At 52.8% G+C, this 21,261-nt stretch overlaps 1 protein-coding gene across 5 annotated transcripts in view; it reads right to left on the bottom strand.

Annotated features, from left to right (window-relative positions):
• Nucleotides 1–20,818, bottom strand: part of CPEB1 (cytoplasmic polyadenylation element binding protein 1) — a 39,840-nt gene extending 19,022 nt beyond the window's left edge. For 2 of the 5 annotated variants that reach the window (XM_068410382.1, XM_068410383.1), the window contains exons 1-3: nucleotides 20,804–20,818; nucleotides 15,439–15,616; nucleotides 5,430–5,618 (exon numbers count right to left, since the gene is read on the bottom strand). In XM_068410382.1, the coding sequence (XP_068266483.1) occupies nucleotides 5,430–5,618; nucleotides 15,439–15,616; nucleotides 20,804–20,818 (382 nt within the window). Of the gene's footprint in view, nucleotides 1–5,429; nucleotides 5,622–15,438; nucleotides 15,617–20,803 lie in introns of those variants that run through there. The other 3 variants (XM_068410384.1, XM_068410386.1, XM_068410385.1) reach the window with 3 other exon arrangements.
• Between the last annotated feature and the right edge of the window lie 443 nt (nucleotides 20,819–21,261).

Here is a 21,261-nt window from a genome sequence, read left to right on the forward strand (position 1 = left end):
CTTCCTCTAGCACGAGGAGAAGGATTTCCATGCAGCCAAGAAGGAATACACAGGGTTATGCTGCTGTGTGAGCTGATGCAGCTACAGAGCACACCCAGGCAGCGATGGTCTTCTGAAACTACTTGTCCAAAACACAGCAGGTTAGAGAGCAGGGAGAGATCTGGACACACTGAGAGGCACGAGGCAGAGTGCTATGGAGCAGGCACTTGGCACCATGCAGCAGCAAACTAAACACCCAGATATCTGGTGGACCTCCCTTGCTCAAATCCTCTGCCCCTCTAGGGTCTTCCTCAAGCTCTGCAGCTCAATGCTCAAACCAACAGCTCGAGGAAGGTCAGCGCTTGCTATGTTGTACTTACTAGCAATAACCACCCCCAGACTGATGAGCAACTGTCACTTGGGGGGTTCTCAGGTGCTGCCACCACATACACAGCACATCTGAGGACAGTCTGACAACAGCCCATCCTGGGGGAGGCAGCTTAGGAGTCCCTCCTGCTGTTACCGAGAAGAAAGGCGAGGCGTCCATGACAACCGTGCTTCCTTCCGTGCAACAGGTCTTTTCTTTCATCCTTCAGAGACAGGGTTTTGCCTTGAAGACTTCAGAGCCATTCGTACTCATCACAGAAACCTCAGCTATCTGCCAGGCAACACAGAGCAGACTGCCTGCAGTCCTAGCCTAGCAGATTTTAAGCAACTACAGATAATCAGCATGGTTCCAACTCACTGCAGGAAGAAGCTGCTGTGCACTGGGAAGCAGGAGAACCGAGGGCTGGAAAGATCCAGCAATGTTTCCCTACCACAGGCCTTCTCCCCAGCACCGGAGCGACCGAAGCTGTAAGCCTGCAGGGTAGAGAATGAGACAGCAGCAGCCACCCTGGAGAAGGCTGGAGCTGCAGCCTCGAGAGCAGATCTAAGGAAAAGCTCGAATCTGTCGCTGCACCAGCAGCTTTAGGGTCAGACACCAAGCAGAGAGGCAGGCACAGCAACATGGTCCACCTGACACCATCAGGAAGCGCTCACCTCTCAGGCTGGGCTCACCGAGAGGCAGACATCCTCCCTGGAAAGAGAGCCGAGCCTCCTGAAAACGTCCTTGCAGGTCAGCATCGCAAACTCAGTGTTAACAGACTGGTTTTAGGATAATTTCCCAGTGGGCAAGTCTGCCTGTCCCACATCGGGTTAGGCTCAGCCTCCCTATGTAGGCCAGACCAGCCAGACCAAGCAGCTGGCACACAGGCTAAAAACCAGCCAGAGAGACCCAAAATGCACACACAGCCCTGCTCGTGTCCTGCTGTCACCCGTTCTCTAGGCAAAAATTGGATCAAGACCCCATTTGCTTGTGCTCCTTGAGGAATAGGGCAGCAAAAGTAAAGGATACCATCAAGGGCAGTCCCATCTCGCTGCCTCTTAACCCCTCCTTGCCTCTGCAGAGCGATAAACTCAGAGGTCTTAACACAAACATCTGCCTACTATGAGGCTACTTGAAAGAAGAGGAAATGCTGCCTCAAGAAATACAGCTGGGGATGGCAGGACTGGTAGTGTTCAAGGCCAGTTTCCTGCAGAAGTCCCTCCCCAGGCCACAGAGCAGGTTTCTGGGACTTGCTGAAGTATTTCCAGCCTGGCAGATCTAGTGGCAGGAGTGGGTCTGAGATGCTTTTCCTGCTATGAGACAGCAGTTCAATCCTACAGCCAATAAACGCAGGCAGCTCGAGCCTGCAGCAGCTGCTGCCTCCCGGAGAGGCTCTCTCCAGACACCAGCTTTGGGGACCGGCAGCGCATCTGGCACGCTCCAGGGCTAAGTGCACATCCTTGGTGCCTTACGGTGCCGGACCCAGAAGGAAAACTCGTTACAGATAACCCTGGGTGGGGGCAAGGGGTTCAGCAGCCCTTTGGGAAGGGCCTCGGAGGCAGGATCGGAGTGTACAAACCAGCCCCGCTGCTCTCTGGCCCCAACAAGGACCTGATGCCACCGCACCAGGCCACGCCGTGACACCACCCTGAGCACAAGGTGACACCAGAAGTGTCTGCAGCCAAAGGTCCTGCCCAGGCTGAGAGCGCTCCGTGCTGGCAGGGACCACGCAGACAGGAGAAGAGGTCCCAGCTCTGTACCCAAGCACAGGCACTGCAGGGGACCACATCAGCAATATTTTTAGCCTGATTTGTTTGGGTTTTTTTTGTGCATTTCCACCCTTCCAGCCACCTCCCCGTGGGTCCACACCGCTGAGTCACCACTTGAACCTTCCAAACGCTTGGGCGCCAGCGGCACAACAGCTCTGCTGGGCAGTGCCAAGCTCCCCGGCCCCTAGAGACAGCCTAGCACTGACACAGCCTCACCTGCTCTCAGGACACCCAGAGACCCCAGCCCTTGGGGCCAGGCCAGCTGCAGCCTCCTAGGCCTCAGCGCTGGGCATCAGGAGCACCCAGACACAGCAGCATCCTTTCCAGGTCCCCCCTCTTTCCGTCACAACATGGCTAGGCCACCTGGAAGCATCAGCATCTGCCGACTCCTCAGATCCATCCAGCTTTCAGATGGAGAAGCACTCCTCTGCCACCCAGGAGCGTTTCACAGCCTTTCAGAAGATGCTCCTGAACTACAAGATCTCCCCTCCCAAGGAACTCCACGTTGCTGCTCCAGGGCCCTCACGGAGGAGCAAACACTGAGGCTCTGCAGCTGTGGGAGGCGTAGGCAGGCTGAAGCTGTGCGCAGAGCTCAGCCTTTCCCTTCTCCAGCCAGCACACACCATCCCCACAGCTCCTGGAGCAGGAGAGGAACGGCAGCCCAGGCCAAGGACTACTCCTGGCCCAGCTGCCGCACACCCAGGAAGGGAAGGTGGGACTGAGAGGGAGAAGGTGGCCTCAGGACCACACCACCCCCAGCTATACAGCCCTAGACCCTCTCTGCACAGCCTCTGCAGGCCAGAGGCTCCTCTGTGGAAGCAGCAGGGCTGCATTTGGGCTGGTTTTATACCCCAGCCATCCCCCTCTCACGTACCGAGGGGAACACCAGGAGTGAGAAGAAAGAAACAGGCCTCTCCAGACAGTATTGGGTGCCATCTTCCAGCAGCTGTCAACACAAGTTGTCACACCCACTGGGTGCAGATCACCCGAGTGCAGGGCAGCGCCCAGGGTTAGATCCTTCCCTACTGCTCTTCCCAGGCCTCTGCGGCAGGCAGGAGCTCCAGCACGATGCACTGCAGTCACCGTGGGCACCTGACACCAGATACAGCCTCTGCGAGCAGGGAGGTCACCGGAGCACCTTCAAATCATCTCCAAATGAATCTCTCTCCTGAAACCAGAAGCCCCTCCACCCTTGACAGTAAACCCCCACCACGGTCCACTCGGCCCCACTGCCCAACCTGGGCGGCGCAAATCCTGCCACAGGCTCGTGCGAGCACTGCTCGCCTGCCTGCCGGAGCGCTGCAGAGACAGCGGTGCCTCTGCCAAGACAGCCTGGCAGGAAGCCGGCCAAGAGAGCACTGGAGACAGCTACAGCAGAGCAGGTGGGGCTGGGACATCCGCACAGAGCTGCCGCCTCGGTGTGCGACAGTCCTCCAGCGCCATTGTGCACCGAGCCCCGCGTGTCGTGGCTGTCAGCAGCAGAACTGTTCAGCGAGGACGTCGCCTGCTTTAAGTGCACTCTTTAATGTAAAGATCCTATAACACAGGTCCCGTGCCCCATAGTCTGCCAGCAACCTTACGGGGCTCTGTGCACAGCTCCAAGGCCCCTGTCCAGCCCACTGCACGCTCACAACTTTAATTTCTCCCTCCTCCTTCCAAGGTTTCAGCTGGCAACAAAAGGAGGACAGACAGAGCGTGTGGTATTCCCTGGGTCATCAGGGGAAGCCCACAGGACCATGTGCCGGAGCAGAGCAAGGCTCAATAAATCTACCGCAGCCCAACTTGTGAGCAGACCCCTAGTGCCTGCGCTGGGGCCCACCCACAAGCCTGCACACGAAGTCTTGCTGAAATTAGATGTAAAAACTCGAGTGAGCTGTGCTGATGAAGCTGTTTTTTCAAACTCTGCTACCCCACAAGTGATTTTTTTTCCACAACCCATGCAGCAACATTCAGGGCTGTGTCCCAGCAGCTCTCCCTATCCCAAGGGCTGCATCCCCTGCACATCGGAGGTGGTCGACAGCACCCCCTCACCCCTGCAAACATCTGCGTGGGTGAATCACACCGCCCAGGCCACCCCAGAAACCATCTACGTTCCTGTCAGCACCAACTTTACGCCTGGGGCCTCCTGTGTCACCCAAGTCTGCGCAGCGATGCACTACCCTTTTAACAAAGCAGCAGCGTGCTGCTATAAAGGGATGAGTTTCTGTAGCAACCAGGCTGAACTTGTACAAACTCTGCCAAAGCACTAGATCTTTCCATGGACTGATACTTGAATGAATGCACCACCATTTGTGAAACTGATTTTTACAGCCCTTAAAGGCTGGGAAATGAACTCTTCCCTCTGTTTTACCTGCCCTGCTCCATCACCAGGCCGAGGAGGTGCATTAAGTTTGTGCACACAGCACCCCTTTCTCCTCCTGCGACTTCCCAGAGAAGGCTGATGCCTCTGGAAGAGTTAACCCTACATCACTCCGGGGGAAGCACCCAGCACCCCAAAAACTCCCCATCCAATCCCAGCTACCAAAGCAGACTGGAGAGGATTGAGGGGGAAGGGCAAGCCAGCCAGCAGCGCGTGGCTGCGAGCCCACACTCTGCCGATCACGTAGGTTTGCGCCGGCCCAAAAGAGTTAAAGCAAGGAGCCATTCCGCTGCATCTCCTCCAGCCCACTGCCGAGAGCAGACCGCTATTTCTAGTTGAACGTGGGAGTGGAGAAGGATCCCTCCCAAGTCTTCCACCCAGCCTGCGAGCTGCCGGCTGAAGTTGGTAAGTCGGGTGCCGGCTTGCACCCACCACACCCCGCAGGAAGAGCTGGGCAGGCGACGCTGCCGTAGCGTAGGGGCGAGCGGTGCCGCCCGGACTTTCGCAGTCAGGCAGGGGGGGCGTCCCCTCTGCGAGCACAAGCACCCCTGCCTGCAGAGCTACCTGCCACCGGGGATTTTCTCAGGCTGCCGGAGCGAAGTTCAGCCTCCTGACACCACACCCCCCACCCACTCCCTGTGAACGCAGGGAGAGGATTTCTCCTCTCCTCTCAGCGAGGTTATTCCTCCATCAGCGTTACAGCACCGAGCAAAACACAAGCCTGGGCACTTCTTGTCTGCAGTGAACTGACAGCAGAGCAGAGGGGGCTGTGGCACAGCCAGCCACAGCCTCCCCAACTCAGTCGCCACATTACACAAGCATCACAGGTCGAGAAGCCCCCACCAGTAACCGCCAGCACCCCGTTACACAAGCAAATCGCTCCGCCTTAGCGTCAAAACGGCCAAAAAAAGAAAAGGAATCCAACAACTGTTGCTGCGTGTGTCAGCAGACTCACCGGACTGTGTGCTGGTTTGTGCTGCAGCGTCAGGGTCCTGGGTGCTCCAGGGTTTGTCCCACCCTGTCAGGTTGAGGGACTGCAGGCCAAGGCACAGATCGTTGGTGTCTGGGAGGCCACGGGGAGATTCTTGCGTGGACGTGGGGAAAAGCATCCTGCTTGCCGCTGCTTCTTCAGAGTCCTGGAAGTCTGCTCAGATTGAGAACAAACAGAAGCTTGAGAGTTCAGGGCTGCTTTTTTTTTTTTCCTTTTTAAAGGAGGAGTTTTCCAAAGCGTTAAGCCCCAAGCCAGGTCTCGCGCTGCTCTGAAGCCACAGCTTCTGCAACTAGCAGTTGCCCCTCAAAAGGGAGGGCTACCATATGTCCAGAAACCAGCCTCCCACTCCCCTCAGCCCCTCCACCTTCCTATCCCGTCTGCATTACTGACTGGGTCAGCATGTGACCAGGCTGCTGATGCTTACTGTGCTGACAGTGACGTCACGGAGCCATGCAAGAGAACTGCATCGGCTCTTACAAAATAAAGGTACGAAGAAAGGAGAAGATTTCCCCCAGAAAGACAAGCCGGCACGCAGGAGGAGAGAGGCGCAGGTCCGGTGAATCGAGGGAGGCAGCACAAAAGCAGGACTCCACAATACAGCAAACGACAGGCTCGAGGCAGCAATCCCCCCAGCAACGACAGCAGCAGCAGCGACAGAGCAGACAGTTTTAGTGCTACCCAAGCTCTCCTGTCCCCGCCTCCCTCCACCCACAAAACCCAAAAACACTTTAGTCCTGGACAGCCTCCAGCTGCTGGCTCTAATTCAGAGCCCGATGCAAAGCTTCGCAATTCTGCTAGCATAATCTATTCGGTTCAACTTGGCCACTGTGCCTCACTGACTCTGCATTGTTTACCACTGAGTAACAAGGATAACCTTCAGCCCCCCCCACCGCTAGCCAGAGAGAAGCCCATTATCCCAGGTCCAGCGCTGGACCCGAGCGGGCACATCACGCTGGTACAGGGAGAAGAGGGCTGGCCGGAGCGCAGGACCCATTTCACATCAGGAATTTTTCATGGCCTGTTTACCTTTTGCCCGCCTGGTTTCCCCCTGCTCCTCTTTCCCAGCCCTCCCCTCCCCTGCAGGGTGTTCACAAGCCTACGGTGAACTGGAGACACCAGATTCTTGCCTCAGTTTAAGCCTGTGCCAACAGCCTAAGGAAACGCAGCAGGTTCATAGTCTGAGAATTCCAGTTTAATGCAGGGATCTGGAGGCTGATGAAACCACAAGATGCTCAGCTGTGTTACCCGAAATCTGAGTCAGAGGGCATTTATAAGCCAGCTACCGAGCAGCAGCAGCTGTCTCCTCCTCCTCCCCCTGCCCCCACACCCTCCCACTGTGCCATCAGATGTACACCTCACACACACCACTCCCGGCTCTTCAGCAGGGCGCTGCAGTGACTCCAGCCTGTCACATTATCCCTCACGTGCAGCCCTGGCCATCCCAGACAGCCTGACAGCGTTCCTGGCCTCCTTTTCCACGCCCATGGCCACATCCCGTGCCACTAGGCTGCCCGTGACCTAGCGAAGCCCAGGCAAGGCCCCACCATCAGCTGGGTACCCCACACAAGACACAGGCCACTGGCACCGCTGGAGGTGGGACCCTCACCTTCACCCCACGGCGATTTGAGGAGCACCAACGTTCCCAAATCACAGTGAGGGGTTGGGACTAGACCAGCTAACACCATACCTGCTGGCAACGTGCTGCCTTCCCCCTTCCCAGCTGCAGCCTTCACCAGGACAGCATCCACCAGGGTTTTTTCCTACTCCCCTAGTAGTACTAGTACAAGCTGTAGTGCCAATTCAGTCACATTACTATCAAGCAGCTGTAACAGCATCGAACATTCCTCCGAAAGCATCACGCTGCGTCTTCAGCGGAGTATTTCGCTGCATTAATTCTTCCAGTACAGTTTTCAGATGGCTTGTTTTGGCCAGGCCCTAAAAACATTTCTAATGCAGCTGGAGAGGATAAAGGCACATTGCTCAGACAACTCAGTTCCCACAGCAACCATAACTTGCCCATACGAACACGTAACATTTCTGCGTTTATGGAAATGCCCAAGTGCTGTTGCTCCAGCCCAGATCCCTGGCAGCAGGAGACCACCTGCCCTTTGGGGACCAGGATCCTGCGAGGTTTTATGCCATCTTCAAGATTCATTCCCACCAAGTTTCATCATCTGGGAAGCATGGACACAAACAGAATATGGACAGAGAGCAGAACTCCAATCCCACCCAGATCCAACACCTTGGATGAAACCCACCACTGAAGAAATAAGGATAACAGGGGACAAATTCATCAGCGACAAGAAGTGCTCACTCCACAGCATCCAGCCACGTTTTCCCCGCCACGTTTTCCCCAGCTATCTACATTTTTTCAGGAAATCAGCTGTTTTGTTTAATTGAACCCAATCAGATTCAAATTCAAGAGATCTATGTTTCTCTCTGATGGCTTCAATCTACACTAAATTCAAGCTCCCTGCAATTCAGTTACGGGTATAACTGCTGAAGCAGAGTAGAATTTGCTTAGATAACGAGCATTTTTTAATTAGACCTTTTCCCATCCAAAGCAAATAGCCAGCACAAGCCTGCTTCCCCTTTAACACTCCCAGTCACACCGAAAGATGGATACAGGTCATCAAGGAAAAACCCCAAGTTAAAAAATAGAATTTAAATGGATTTCTGGAATAGTTATTTTCCAATTCAGAGCCTGGAAATTTGTTACAAAGCAATCAGTTGTTGATGGCAGACAAAACTGATAGGATGCTGGAGCAGGAAGAATTAATTTCTGACAAAAATTCAGTCTAAAGAGTCATAACCTCAAGTTACTCAGCAGTAAACGTCTACCAAATACCAAATAGTTTCACTTTGCAACCTGACACAGCCCAACCCAGCCCAAACGCTTCGCTGCAGACTCTTCCAAGCCCCAAGAACCAGCGCAAGCCTTTACAACCTGAATTTTTCCCTGGAGTTGCCACTGGAAGCCAACCATCCTGGCAGAGGGAGCTGCGCTGTGCTGGGCTTGCACCCGAGCATCCGGGAGAGCCCGAGCTCCCGCCTCCCGAGCTGGTTGGGTTTGGTTTCAACAGCATCGTGAGAAGCAAGTCCTTAGTAAAACACTCCCCGTGCAGGCTTGGAGCAGGCGGCTCTCCTGGATGACGTCCTCCTGTCTGTCCAGGAGATCCCTGGAGCCAAGGTGCACCGCAGCACAGGCTGGACAGCCTTCCACAACACCACCACCAGGATGGCAAGCTGCATTTTTTCAGACTTCAAATGTTAGCACAGCATTTAAGCCATTTCAAAGGCTTCTTCAAGGCAAGCATCTCCACACAGTTCAGCTCTTAACCTGCACTTAAACCCTCCCAGCCCAGCCAGCTTACACAAGGTGCAGCCCCAGCCGCTTGTCCCCACCCCAGCACTCCCTCCCCACTTACACCAGTTTAGGCAGATGAGTTTCCACACAGGAAGCTGATCTGGTCAAAACCCAAGCCACCAGGAGTTAGTTTTAGCCCAGCTCATCCCTCTGATCTGGTATGCAGCGTGGCTGCACCAACCAGGCACTTGAAACAGGAAAATATTTAGGAAATTACAGCCTAAGCCTGCACGGAGAGGATGAGCAGGGACTGGCAGGAGGAGCTGCGACCCACAGGCAGTTTGTGGCAGGCAGGTTAAGGTGGCACAACTCAGCTCTCAGGCTCTGTTCACTGACAAAACTGGACTCATTGTGTGCTAGAGCTGCCTTGTGGACTAGAGCTCTGACCAAAGCTCAACTTCCAAACCAAATCCAGAGGAGCAAGAGGCAAGGCCAGCATTTCTGCAGCCTCAGGATCACAAGTGGGAAGGCAGCTCACAGCAGCAGCGTTGCTTTGCCTGTCATACCTCTTTACACCTCCAGTTGTACAGCCTGGGAATTGCACCCCCGAAAATTAAGCTTCTCAAGTATGTTTTGCACACAAATCTCAAGTGAAAGCTTTCAGAGGATGAGCCAGTTGTATTCCTAAGGTACACTGGGGATCATCAGGGGCTTAGGAAAGCTCTTGTTAGGCATAAACTGACTAGTTACAAGAGGTTTTCCTGATACACAACTGAGCATCTTCCCTGGAATCTGAAAAATTCCTCAAGTGGAGACATTTGCTGCTGCATGACCTGTTTCACAGCCAGATGAAGGAGTCTGCCTTATTCCAGTAACCACAAACACTCAAACAACTAGTTGAAAAACCATGGAAGAGGACACTGCAACCTCGCCTCACTGCTCTACCTCCTTCTTCCAAAAGAAATAGTGAGAGACTGCCACAGGACTACAGCACCAACACCTGACAGAGCACAGCACATCAGGAAGCCCACAGGAAACCTCCTGGATCTTCAACACCACCATCCAACTGGGGACTGCTGCGGAGTGCAACAGCTCCAGGCCAAGTCCCCGCTCTCTGCAGAACACGACAGCATGACCTGCTTCCATTTGCGGAACTGATGAACAAACCCATTTACTGGAGCCACTTTCCAGTACAGGAAAGCACTGTGCCCATGTAGGCAAAGACCTGCTCATGGGACACTTGAAATATAAAGGCCAAACCCAAAAGCAGGAGGTGTGCCCCTCTTTTGGGGTACAGGTGTTGAATTTCACTATTCTGCACGTGTGTACCAGACAGAGCATCTCTTTGGGGCAAGCAGAATTGTCCTCAGCTGCCAGCTCCAGGTGAGCTCCTGCCTCAGGCACCCTGTTAACCCCATGCACTCCAGGCAAGCAGCACATTTTGGCTCTCTGCATCTTACAACATTTTGTCCCTGCATCCATGACCACACACATCAGGTCAGCTGCATCCAGCACATCTGGCATGTTTCCTCATGGCTGGAGGGCAGTGAAGAAGATAGGAATTCACACTATAGTACCAGAGAGGACTTTCTGGGTGGCTAAATAAGCAATAGTCATTAATTGACTGCAATTGAGAGCAAACAGGAAGCCAACTGAGTCATCAGCTAGTCTGGGTTTGCATTTGTCCTTCAGTTTTCCTTAAATAAAGCAGCCACTGAGGATCATTAGGACCTGACTGGCCACAACTAACAGCCTTCCCACTGAACTTGGCACCTTAAGCCACCCCCATCCACGGGAAGTCATTTAAGCATCTCCCATTTTTTCCCACAATGGACTGTCAACTTCCAGCAAAATAATGGCTGCTTTGTCTCAGTTAAATGAGCAGAGCTTAATGAAAGGGAAATCAACGCTGCTGGGGCATTTGGGGTACCTACTATCCTCTTAAACCCATTTGTTTTAAGCCAGCATTGCCTTCAGGGGAAGCCAGTCAGCTCAGCCAGGGGAGTAAAGGGGCATGCAAATGCTCAAGAGGGAGCTTCACTCACTGTTCTACCTAAACTGGAAGTTGTGCCTACAGAACAGGATGATTTCAAAAGCTGGTTTAGGTTGGTTTTTTTTTTAAACCAAATCTGGTAGCAGCACCTTCCACCCTACAAGGCTCAGCTTTAAAGCCTGGCAAACAAACCACCTGCTACCTTAAACTGGCTTTGCTGACATTCTTACTCAAACCAGTGATGAACATGCAGATCAGCTTTAAATTTGGGCAAGAAGCACATCCCCTGTGAAGCAGTTGCCCCAGGACAGCCTGCACTCCAGCAGCACGGGCAGATGTTGACTCCTGCCTCTATCAAGGCCACATTCTCTCTCCCATCTCCACAGAATCACAGAATCAACCAGGTTGGAAGAGACCTCTGGGATCATCGAGTCCAACTGTTGCCCTGGCACCACTCTGTCAACTAGACCATGGCACTAAGTGCCATGTCCAGGCTTTTCTTAAACCCCTCCAGAGATGGTGACTCCACCACCTCCCTGGGCAGCCCATTCCAATGTCTAATAACTCTTTTCCAGCACCACACTAGAAGCCACTAAAGGTTAATGTCTGCACTCCACACAACCTCACTGAGGAAGGTTTGCCTTTCTTCAGAGGACTGAATCAGCCTGAAAGGCAGGTGTTCTGAAGCACCACACAATCCTGTCCCAGAAGCTACCAGACAGGTTCTACAATTACAGCTCTCACCCACACCGCTGCACTGCGCCCTTTGGTTTGGGCTAGCGACCTAAGCCTAGGCTTAAGGAACTCCTGGAGCAAGCACCCATGAACCACTGCAGTGGGGGTCAGGCTGGGCCTGACGTCTTGGATCATTTTGACGAGGCAACTAAGTTCACCGAGGATTACCATTAACTGCAAACTGATCTTTAGAGAGATTTAACGTGAGGTATGGAGAGCTAAATCTCCAGTGGCAGCCCCTTCCGCCACGCAGCTCTGCCCAGATCTGGATAACCCTCCAACTGTGTCAGACCCAGGACTGCTGAACAAGCTCGTTCTCTCACATTGCTCGGACTGCTGCTGTGCTGATCTCTTCTCAGCACCGCCTCGCTGCGCACCTCATCACGCCGAGTAAGGTGTCTCCACACGTGTTTCCCCAATAGCATTAGTGAAAGGTCACAAACTTCTGCCGTCCCTTCTCCACCACGTGTAATCCTCTTAATGCTGAAAGGGGCTTCTTACACACAAGTCCAATCCAGGATAAACTTAGTTTGACCTGAGGAAGACAACTGGAAAGCTCGAGGAGACCACGAATAGATTAAAGTACAAGTATTTCCCCTGCTGGAGTAAAATCTCTTCCCCAAATTCTCCCACCTAAAGAGTTTAAGTTGTAATACAACAGTCCTTTCACCTATTACAGCTACTACACTCAGGGTGGATCTCCAGGCTCATTAAGGCTGCCCAAGCTATGAGTTTCACAATAATACGTCCTAACTACAATACACAAGTTGTTCCTGCACCAAGTAAAAGCACCAGAGGCTCATGAATTCTTCAGAAGTGCTTTAACTTGGAGCAGTGACAAGACACCACATGAGATCAAGGATCTCAGCTCTGTTGGTCACCTGCCCAGAAGCCAGGCTCACCAAAGGCAAGACCCTGATCCTGCAGAGCCTTGTCTTGTCCACTCAAAGGCATGGCAAACAGCTCCAACAGCCTGCTCCAGCCTCTAAACCATCTGCCCAGCGCAGGGGGCAGTTAGCAGCATTATATTCTGAATTTTAGTGCTCAGTTTTATAGCTATTGGGTATGAATTTCATCAGAAGACTGCCACAACCTAGGCCTGAGCCCACAGGCTGAAGCATCTCCCCACTTGTGGATCACAGCTGTCCTAGGATCCACGCCCCTGCTGACAGCACCAGCTTTCACAGAGAAGATGCTCATTAAACAAGAGGAGCAGCTCATGCACTTTCCTGATCCAGAGGCAGAAGGAAGCTTGCAGGACTACCACATCCAGGCCCTTGTTACCCACAGAGAGGTCCTGACTCCAACACTAACAAGGCTGGGACTGGGAGTAGACTAATAACTCCCAACTACCGATGCAGTGGCAGATGCTGACTCATCCACATATTTACAGCTGATAACTGCTGGCCTGGCCAGGGTAGCTCAGGTCATACTCTATTATCACTCTCTTGCACAGCCCAGAGGCACCTTCTGAAAAAGATCACATGTTTCCATTAACCTGAACGGTGAGGGCACCCCAAGGTAGCCACTTTCTAGGCCTGGCTCAGTGCCCAGCATCCTGTGGGAAAAGAGCAAGCCTCTTTCCCTCACAAGTGTTTGTGCCACTGCACAAGGGATTTGATACACGCTAAAAGCCTCCTGTCAGGTTACCTAATGCTGAGCAGGGCCCCCCCTCTGCTCCCCAAACCACACAAGTGGCTGTGCCAGCACCTACTCCTGCAACTGGCCTCAACTGCTACATGAGGAACACGAAAAGCTGCTTAAGATGTCCCCAAAAGCACAACTTTGGTTGCCCTGCAGCAGAAATAATGTTTGCTAGGAGAAGCCTCCTTTTTTACATGCAAGACCCACCATACTTGTCCTACAGGAGGTCTTTCATAGAAGTTACTCGGTGCTAGCCTGAAACACAAGCACAATTTAACACTGCTGAAGGGCAATTCACCCAGTTCCCAGTGAAGGCAGCACCTCTCAGCAGCTCCACACCAGGCAAGAGCCCTTGCTCCAGGCATCCATGAGAAATACCACAGCAACTGACAGACCGAGCAGAGATTTACATGCAGCAGGTCAGTAAGCAGGTTCATTTCATTGCCAGGTAAATACTCCAGCCCCTCAGAGAAGAACTTTATAAGTCTAGAAGCCAGTACTGCAAATTGAAATCCATGTGCCTGGTTCTAAGACCAGACCTAAAACCAGAACTAACCTGCATCTTCACAGGATGAATCTGCTCTGGTGGGCAGGGAGAGTTCCTGTAACAACTCGGTTAACTTTGGCAAGTAAGCTGAAACTTAATTAGGAAATATTCCCATTCCAAATTATAAATGAAATACAAAGGGCTATAGCTAAGATATCAACAAGGCAGCCAGAAACAGCGCTTGCATGAACTCCTTGTAAGGAGATAAAGGAAAATACTTCGGTTTATTTCTCCCTTATGCTTCCAGTGCATCAAGATCAGATACAACACTGACTACCACTGTGCCAAGGGACAAAAAAAAACCCATCTAAACAGCTCAGTACAATGACAAGCCTCTAAAAACGCACCACTAACCACACCACTGACCTGAGTTAGTTAATATTCACTACGCAACTGCTCAGGAGTAGCCAGCATATCCTCCAATACCGATTTACCAGGCACGTTTCAAGCAATGCTGGCCATAGATCCGGACCTCGAAGCGAACGATTCACTTCCTCTGGTATTTCTGCAGCGCCAGCACAGGATCACATGGCCAGATCAGCCCCTGGTCCACAGTGCTAAGCCCTTCAAATACCCAGGAGATTAAGCTGCACTGGAAGTCATCTGGTAGCAGTCATTTCACTAGTCCACAACAAAGTGGCACTGCACAAGCATCAAACAGACCCACAGGATGCCCAGACACCTGTTTGCAGCTTTTTTTCACACCCATTTGATTAAAACTCATCAGATTATCCATGAGCACAAGACAATCCTGTCTCCAAGTGACTGCAATGAAAGCTTCTCTGCCTACAGCAGCCTGCAAGGTCACCAGCTGGTGAGGGGTTTTTTACCCCCCCCTTTACTTCCCACTTTGTTTTGGGACAAGTCCAGAGGGTCAGTTTGTTTCCAATAATGGCCAAAGTGTTTATTGACCCTATAATTCAGAGGCTGGAGGAACAACAGCAATCTCTTTGGAGAGCCCAAACCCTTGGCACAAGTGCTGCTACAAGAGGAACATCAGGCAGTGGGCAGGTACATCTACTGGCAGATCTTGCCGACTGTAAAGGGACAAAAGCACATCCTTCACTCACAAAAAAAAGATGACTGGACCCAACACTCTTTGCTCTGGCACAGAACCTTCTGTTTTGAGGCAGATCAAGTGCAAGACAGCAGAATATGCCCGCTCCCCTCAGCCTGCAGGAAGCAGAACTCCAGCACTGATTTCATAATCCCAAGCTTGCTTTGCAAGAGAGTCTTCACCTACATGTACTGCTTCGCTGTGCTCTTAAATGCATGATCAACTGACCTGTAGCACACACAGTTACTCAAAATTCTCTGGTATTTTTCATGCATGCAGCAGATCAGCCATACTAACCACTAACACATTAATCCTGCCTCCAGGAGAGGCGGACTGTAAAGGAGTCTGCTGGAACTATCTCCGCCAGAAGTTGGCAGGTCAGGCAGTGAGAGCTCACATCCTGCCCACACAACGATCTGCAGCATCGCGGGGAGCGTCAGCAAGCCCTCCCAAGCACCTCCAGGCTGCCAGGGAACGCCTGGGTTGTCCATTTCAGGCACACAAATGAAGCCCCTGGTACCAAACCAGCATTAACCCCATTCCAAGCATCTCTCTGCCACAAGCACAGGTCAACAACCCCACCACCAAGGATTACCACCACCATATATTCATTAGGTCCCACCAAGCAACTCCCCCCTTCTGCCAGCCCTGGACCCTCAAGCTCACCTTGAACCCAGCCAAACACATCACTTGGCAGGACATCACGTTTGCTTTTTGTCACAGGCGTGGTGCAGACTCCACTGAAATCCAAAGAGTTGTCCAACATGGCATTTATTTGGCGGAATATACCTGCATTGCTGCAAGTGGAAAGTGCAGGGGCTTCTGGGCTATCCCAGCAGTCTTTTATGCTCCTCCCAGTATCTTCTTTCTGATAAAAAAGAACAAGCATCAGTGTCAAGCAAGGCTAGTACTCACCACCAGGCTTTCAACACAGCGTGGGAAGTCTGGATTGCCTCCAGTACTCCTATTAGCTTCAGCTCCAGGTCTTAGCAACACTCAAAGTACAATCCTGGGCGTTAAACAGTTAAGCGAACAGGTCAGCAATTTATCAGCATAGCACAGCAGACCAGGACCAGCCCAGTCCCAAACAGGTACCAGCGCACCACAACTGGGATGAACTTTAGAGCCACAGCACCCAAACTAGTTTAACACGAGCTCCCTGCTGCTTTTCTCCAGCCCATCACAACACCAAAGCACAGGATCAGTGCACACCAAAACACCTTCTCCCCAGGATCAGCCTCCTGACACACGGGGGACAAGGGGGATTCTCAGGGTCAAAGCAGCCACCACGAGAAACCCCAGTACCTCCTCCTACGCATGGTGGAGGATGATCTACCAGCATCAAGCTTTTGGGACCATCCTACACAAGCCAGAGCTCTTGTAAAGCTTCCTCTGCATGAAAAAGAGCAAACTCCTCCTGCTCTCTGGTGCTGGTCCAGAGAACCAGCAAGAGCAGCTGCCTCCCCCAGCTCTGCTCACAAGCTGCTTTCACATCTAAGCTTGTTTCGGTGCAGCTGCACAACGTTCAAGCCTCTGCCGATCTAGAAGCCACTAAACTTAATCTCTAACCAGCATTTTTGGACCGAGGGCAGGTCTTCCCACCACCCAAAAGCCACTGCAGCAGAACTCTGCTCCTGAACATGCTGAGCAAACGGTATCGCTATCAATTAAGCCACACATTAAGGAGAAGAGCAGGAAGGCACAACCTCGCCGGTCTTGGCCTCCGGAGCAGAATCCTTGCCATTAAGCAAATCGAGTTAGAGCCAAACTGCAAGAACTGAATTGCAGGGAGGCTGGCGAACAAGCTCCTGCTACTCCAAGACACACATAGCTCTAAATTGGGCCATTTGTACTTGTCAAGGAGCCATTTAATACATCTACCTTTTGGATGCGTTCCTGCAAGGCTTCTGGGCCTGGCTTTACCGTACAATTCTCCCCCCTGCTTCACCCACCAGCAAGCCTGAAGCACCGAACTGGTTTTACTTTCAAATGATCTCTTACCAATCTTTCCAGTGTGCGGTCTGTGGCAGGTCTAAACCGAATTTCACACGGACACGGGCACTTTAGCCTAGCCCAAGTACAGGACTTGCATTCCTTACGAGCAGTTTTACTGCCATAACACATGACCTGATAGTTTTGCCCGCACACAGGATCTTCCCCCCCTCCCCCCCCATTTAGCTAAAAAAGCAAAGGAAAACCCTGTCCTGGAAGCAGCAAGAATAAGCTACTGAATTGCCAACTCACACGATGCCTCCAGGCAGGACCCTGACCCATTGATTCAGGATTTCAGCCCGTTTAAGGCTATTAGCATCCATTCAGCGCTGGGGTCCGGGATCTTTGTCTATCAAAAGGCTCAGCCCACCCCCCAGAAAAGATGCTGGGACTCTGCTCGCACAATGCAAGAGCATTTACAAGGCAAGGGTCAAACAGGTAAGGCTTAAAGCGAGCTTCAGGCACGAGGAAACAGGCAGAGCAAGCTTTAAGTCATCTTTATAAAAAGCAGCTGAGGAGTACGAAGTATTGCGAGTCATCTTTAATAAAAAGAAGTGCCGCATCAGGCTGTTTTGGCACAAGTGTGAAACTCCACATTCTCCTCCTGTGTCTGCTAAAGCACCACTTACCGCAGGAGGCAAAGCCTGTCCCTAGGAGCCTGCGCTAGCAAGACAAAAATAAACCCGAGCGGCAAACCCAACGCCTGACCCGTTCCTGCTCATTTAGCATTTGATGCCTCGCACAGCTGGCAGCGCCAGTCCTGCCACAAACAAGAACATAAAACAGCAAGAGTACGGCCAAGCATTTCCACAAAAATTCCTTCCACTTATAGCTTTTAACCTTAGAGACTGTCAAGGATATCCTAGAGATACTGTGAGCATCCTGGGCACGGGAGCTGGCATCCAACCCCTTGTAGGGGGTGGCGTCTCTATACCTTCCCCTGGTAAAGCTCACCCTCCTCCCTAAACTCCTACAAAAGAGATACTCCTCCGAGAAGAGCTCTGCAGGTCTTCAAAGCACACAGGGCCCAGACCACTCAGCAGCCTGGACAGTCCGGTGCAAACACATAGCTGGAGAATACACCCGTATCTTTTAGTCACACAGTTAATACCAAAGCACAGGGAAATATCATGCCTCAGGCTGCATCCTCCAGGACCTGCTCCACTCTGGCACCCCCAAGCCAAGACAAGCAAAGGAACACTCTTGAGCCCAGCGGGGATTAGCTTTCAATGCTCCATTTTGCAGTAGTTTAAACACATGTTGCCTGGCCAGGCTTCTCTTAAGTCCTCCACACAGCAGCAACTACAGCTACAGCCCAGGCTCAGAGCCGGTGAGCCCCTCTGCTTTCACCGAGGCACCAGCCCAGGAGCACTGGGGGCCCGCCCTCTCCCTGGCTCATTGTGTGAAACACTGGGGTGTAACCAGTGGTAACCAGTGGTAACCAGTGACCCAACAACAGCTGTTCTCAGCCAGTCCTGCCTGGTACAGCACACAATCCAGCAGAGGGGACACCATTTTATCAAGTGAAAACAGAAGCGTGATCCAGCTGAGGGGGCATTTAAAGCCATCAGGAGTCAAACGCTGCTTCCTGGCACCTGGTGAGACAGTCAGTCTCTGTTTAAGAGCTCAGTTTCTAGGGATGTTCCTAGATCAGAAACAAACAAGAAAGGCAATTCAGTTCCCTGCAGCAGGCACACAGTGCCACAGAGCAAACCATTTAGAGGCTTCAGGTTAAATCATCGTGGGAGATCTGGAGCAGAGACCCAAGAAGCACCACGCACAGACACACAGCAAGGTGAATCTCAGGAGTACAGTCCATCATACTCTGGCTCAGCTAAACAAGAACAAGAATCCATGTCCAAGCATAAGGATGCATCCCCAGGACACTCTGAGGTCTAAGGACAACACATCAGGCTCCAGACACCCCTAGCACTCCAAACAAAACACGCCAGGCTTGATTTGAAGTAGTTTCCACTCCCTCAGAGCGACAGAAAGACAACCGAGGAGCCTTACCACTATGGCAGAGAGCTCATTTGCTGGCTCTGCATCAAGCAGCCGGCAGCTGAGGACAGTGGCTGTCAGGTCTCTGGAGTTCACATCCCACCACCCCCAAGCAAACACCACGGCTGCAGCCTGCGGTTTACCTGCAGGAGGTCCCACTCCAGAGACACACACACACAACCTGCAGCAGCTGAACTGGTGGAACACCACACACCTGGGCAGCAAAAGCCACCAAAGATGTCCAAGGTAAGTGGAAATGAAGGCACCTCCACAGCCCTGACACACCTGTAGGAAAGCTACAGCTAATGAAATCCCAGGGCTAGACAGAACCTGCAGCATCACAACAGCACTGGCACAGGATTAGAATATCCTAATCCTTAGGGAAGTCATTAAGCACAGCTCAGCTGCTGGTGTGGCTGAGATGTGCTCCTGGGGACACTCTGCAGACAAGGTTCATCCACCTCAGCTGCAATTCAGCCTTTGCTTTTTATGTCTTTTGCAGAAATCTCACTGGGGTAGCACCATGCCAATGCCCAAAGGGGTTCTCAGCACCATAGCTACAGCCAAGAGGGCCTTGAATCCTGAGACAAAATTTAAGGTGCTGTTGAAGGGCCAGTCTCAACATAATCAAGCCAAGACGGGTCCATACTTGGATCAAAAGCAACTCTAAAAGTCATTTTTTCCCTGGTATATTTTGCTTCCCAAGCTGAAGTCATCTACACCAATTATAACATCGGTGTAACTGTTCCTACCAAGCAACACTGCTAACGAAGCGACAAGCTCACACACCCAACCCATCCCAAACAGGGTTAGGCAAGGCTGCATCAGCTCTCTCACCATCAGCAAGGCTGAGCTTCAGCAGCTCTCTCACAGGTTTTGCTCTGGGTGGAGAGGGTCTTGAACACACCTGGCTGGAATCAAGACTGGAAGAGATTTGGATGGTATTATTTTCCATGGGAGCATTGCCTTCAGACCACCACTGATTTTGCCAAAACTTCTGTTTTTAAGGAAGCTTCCCTCCTGAGGCACCTACTTTTTGGTATTTTTGAGGGAAGTGGATACTTTGAAGCTATTACCCAAGCAGCTTCGGAAAGAAGTAATATCACAGCTGCCTGTTTCAGCACATTATCACAGCTGAATAAGGTTTTAATTGGTTTGGGGAGACTGTTCCAGTCAAGAGGAACTGCAGCAAAGCAACAGGATCCTGGAACTCCTCACAAAACACAGCTCCCACCCTTTGCACAGCTCTAGCTGGAGCCCCTCACCGAGGCTCCAGCTGCTAGCACACGTGGTTAGCCTAGCACCACAGCAGCCCTAACGAGCATTAATTGGTTTTAGCTGGGGAACACTGAAGAGTGGAAAAAAAAAACTTGTTTTTCAGAAGACTTGTCTCTTGCCTCTGCCGATAAAGCACAGAGTTAGGGATTAAGTCTCCTGGGTCACCAGCAGAAGCCAGTCTTGCTACGTGGAGCTTGCAGTCACCTGCTTAAGAGTGAAATAACAGCTCTGTTCACTTTGCACATTAAAAAAGAGTTTAAAGCACTCAGGACTACCACTTGCCACCAAGCAAGATGAGTTCCCACTCAAGCCAAAGCACACCCCACCACCATGAACCAAAACTCAACACCTCCAGCTCGAGCTTCTCCCCCTGCAACAACCTGGGATGAGATCACCCACAGCCACCGCTCGCTGGTTGGACTGGGAGCACTGGGCTTCCTCCAGTGTAACAGCGTCAGCCCTGAAGGCAGCAGCAGCAGGCAGGCGACGGGCTGCTTGAGGTGAAGCTCCCTCAGAGCCTCGCGGGGGGCAGATGCGGGTGGCCTCGGGGCGGGGGGGAGCACCAGGCCCCGCCAAAAGACGGAGGGATCCCCCCCGCGTCCGCCATCACGGAGGGAAAAGGGCGGGAAACCCCCTCAGCGACGCTCCCCCCCCGTTACCCCCCCCCGCTCCTACCGCCGCCGAAGTGTGAAACCACGTGACGGGGCGGCCTTAAAGGGGCCGCGCCTCAGCGCCGTGAGGCACCGGCACCGCCCGCCTTCCCCCCCCCGCTCCCTCCTCTCACCGGCGGGAAGGCCATGGGGCGGCGCGGCGGGCGGATCCCGGGAGAAGACAGGGAAGCGACGGCAGCGGGGCAGCCCTGACCCGCCCCGCCGGCTTTTATGGGCCACCGCCGCCCCCGCCGGGCATGATGGGGGGGGTGTGCGCTGAGGGGAGGGGCTGTGGCGCATGCGCGCGCGGCCCGCCCGCCTCGTGGCGCGCACCCACGCCCCCCACCCCCCAATTACTCCTCCTCTATCCCGGCGTGCACCGCGCGGGGCGCTGGGCGGGCGCCGCTTCCCGCCTTGGGGCGGTGGCGTTTCATCACCTCACGACGCCCGACGGTGCCTTGAGCCTCCCCCGGGGCCACCGCAGCGCCTGTGACGTTCCCTGTGAGGGGAATGGGGCCCCCGAGGGGTTTAAACTGAAAGAGGGGAGATTGAGATGAGATATCAGGAAGAAATTCCTTCCTGTGAGGGTGGT

This window comes from Nyctibius grandis, chromosome 11, assembly GCF_013368605.1.
Source record: "Nyctibius grandis isolate bNycGra1 chromosome 11, bNycGra1.pri, whole genome shotgun sequence".
Classification (NCBI taxonomy): Eukaryota; Metazoa; Chordata; class Aves; order Nyctibiiformes; family Nyctibiidae; genus Nyctibius; species Nyctibius grandis.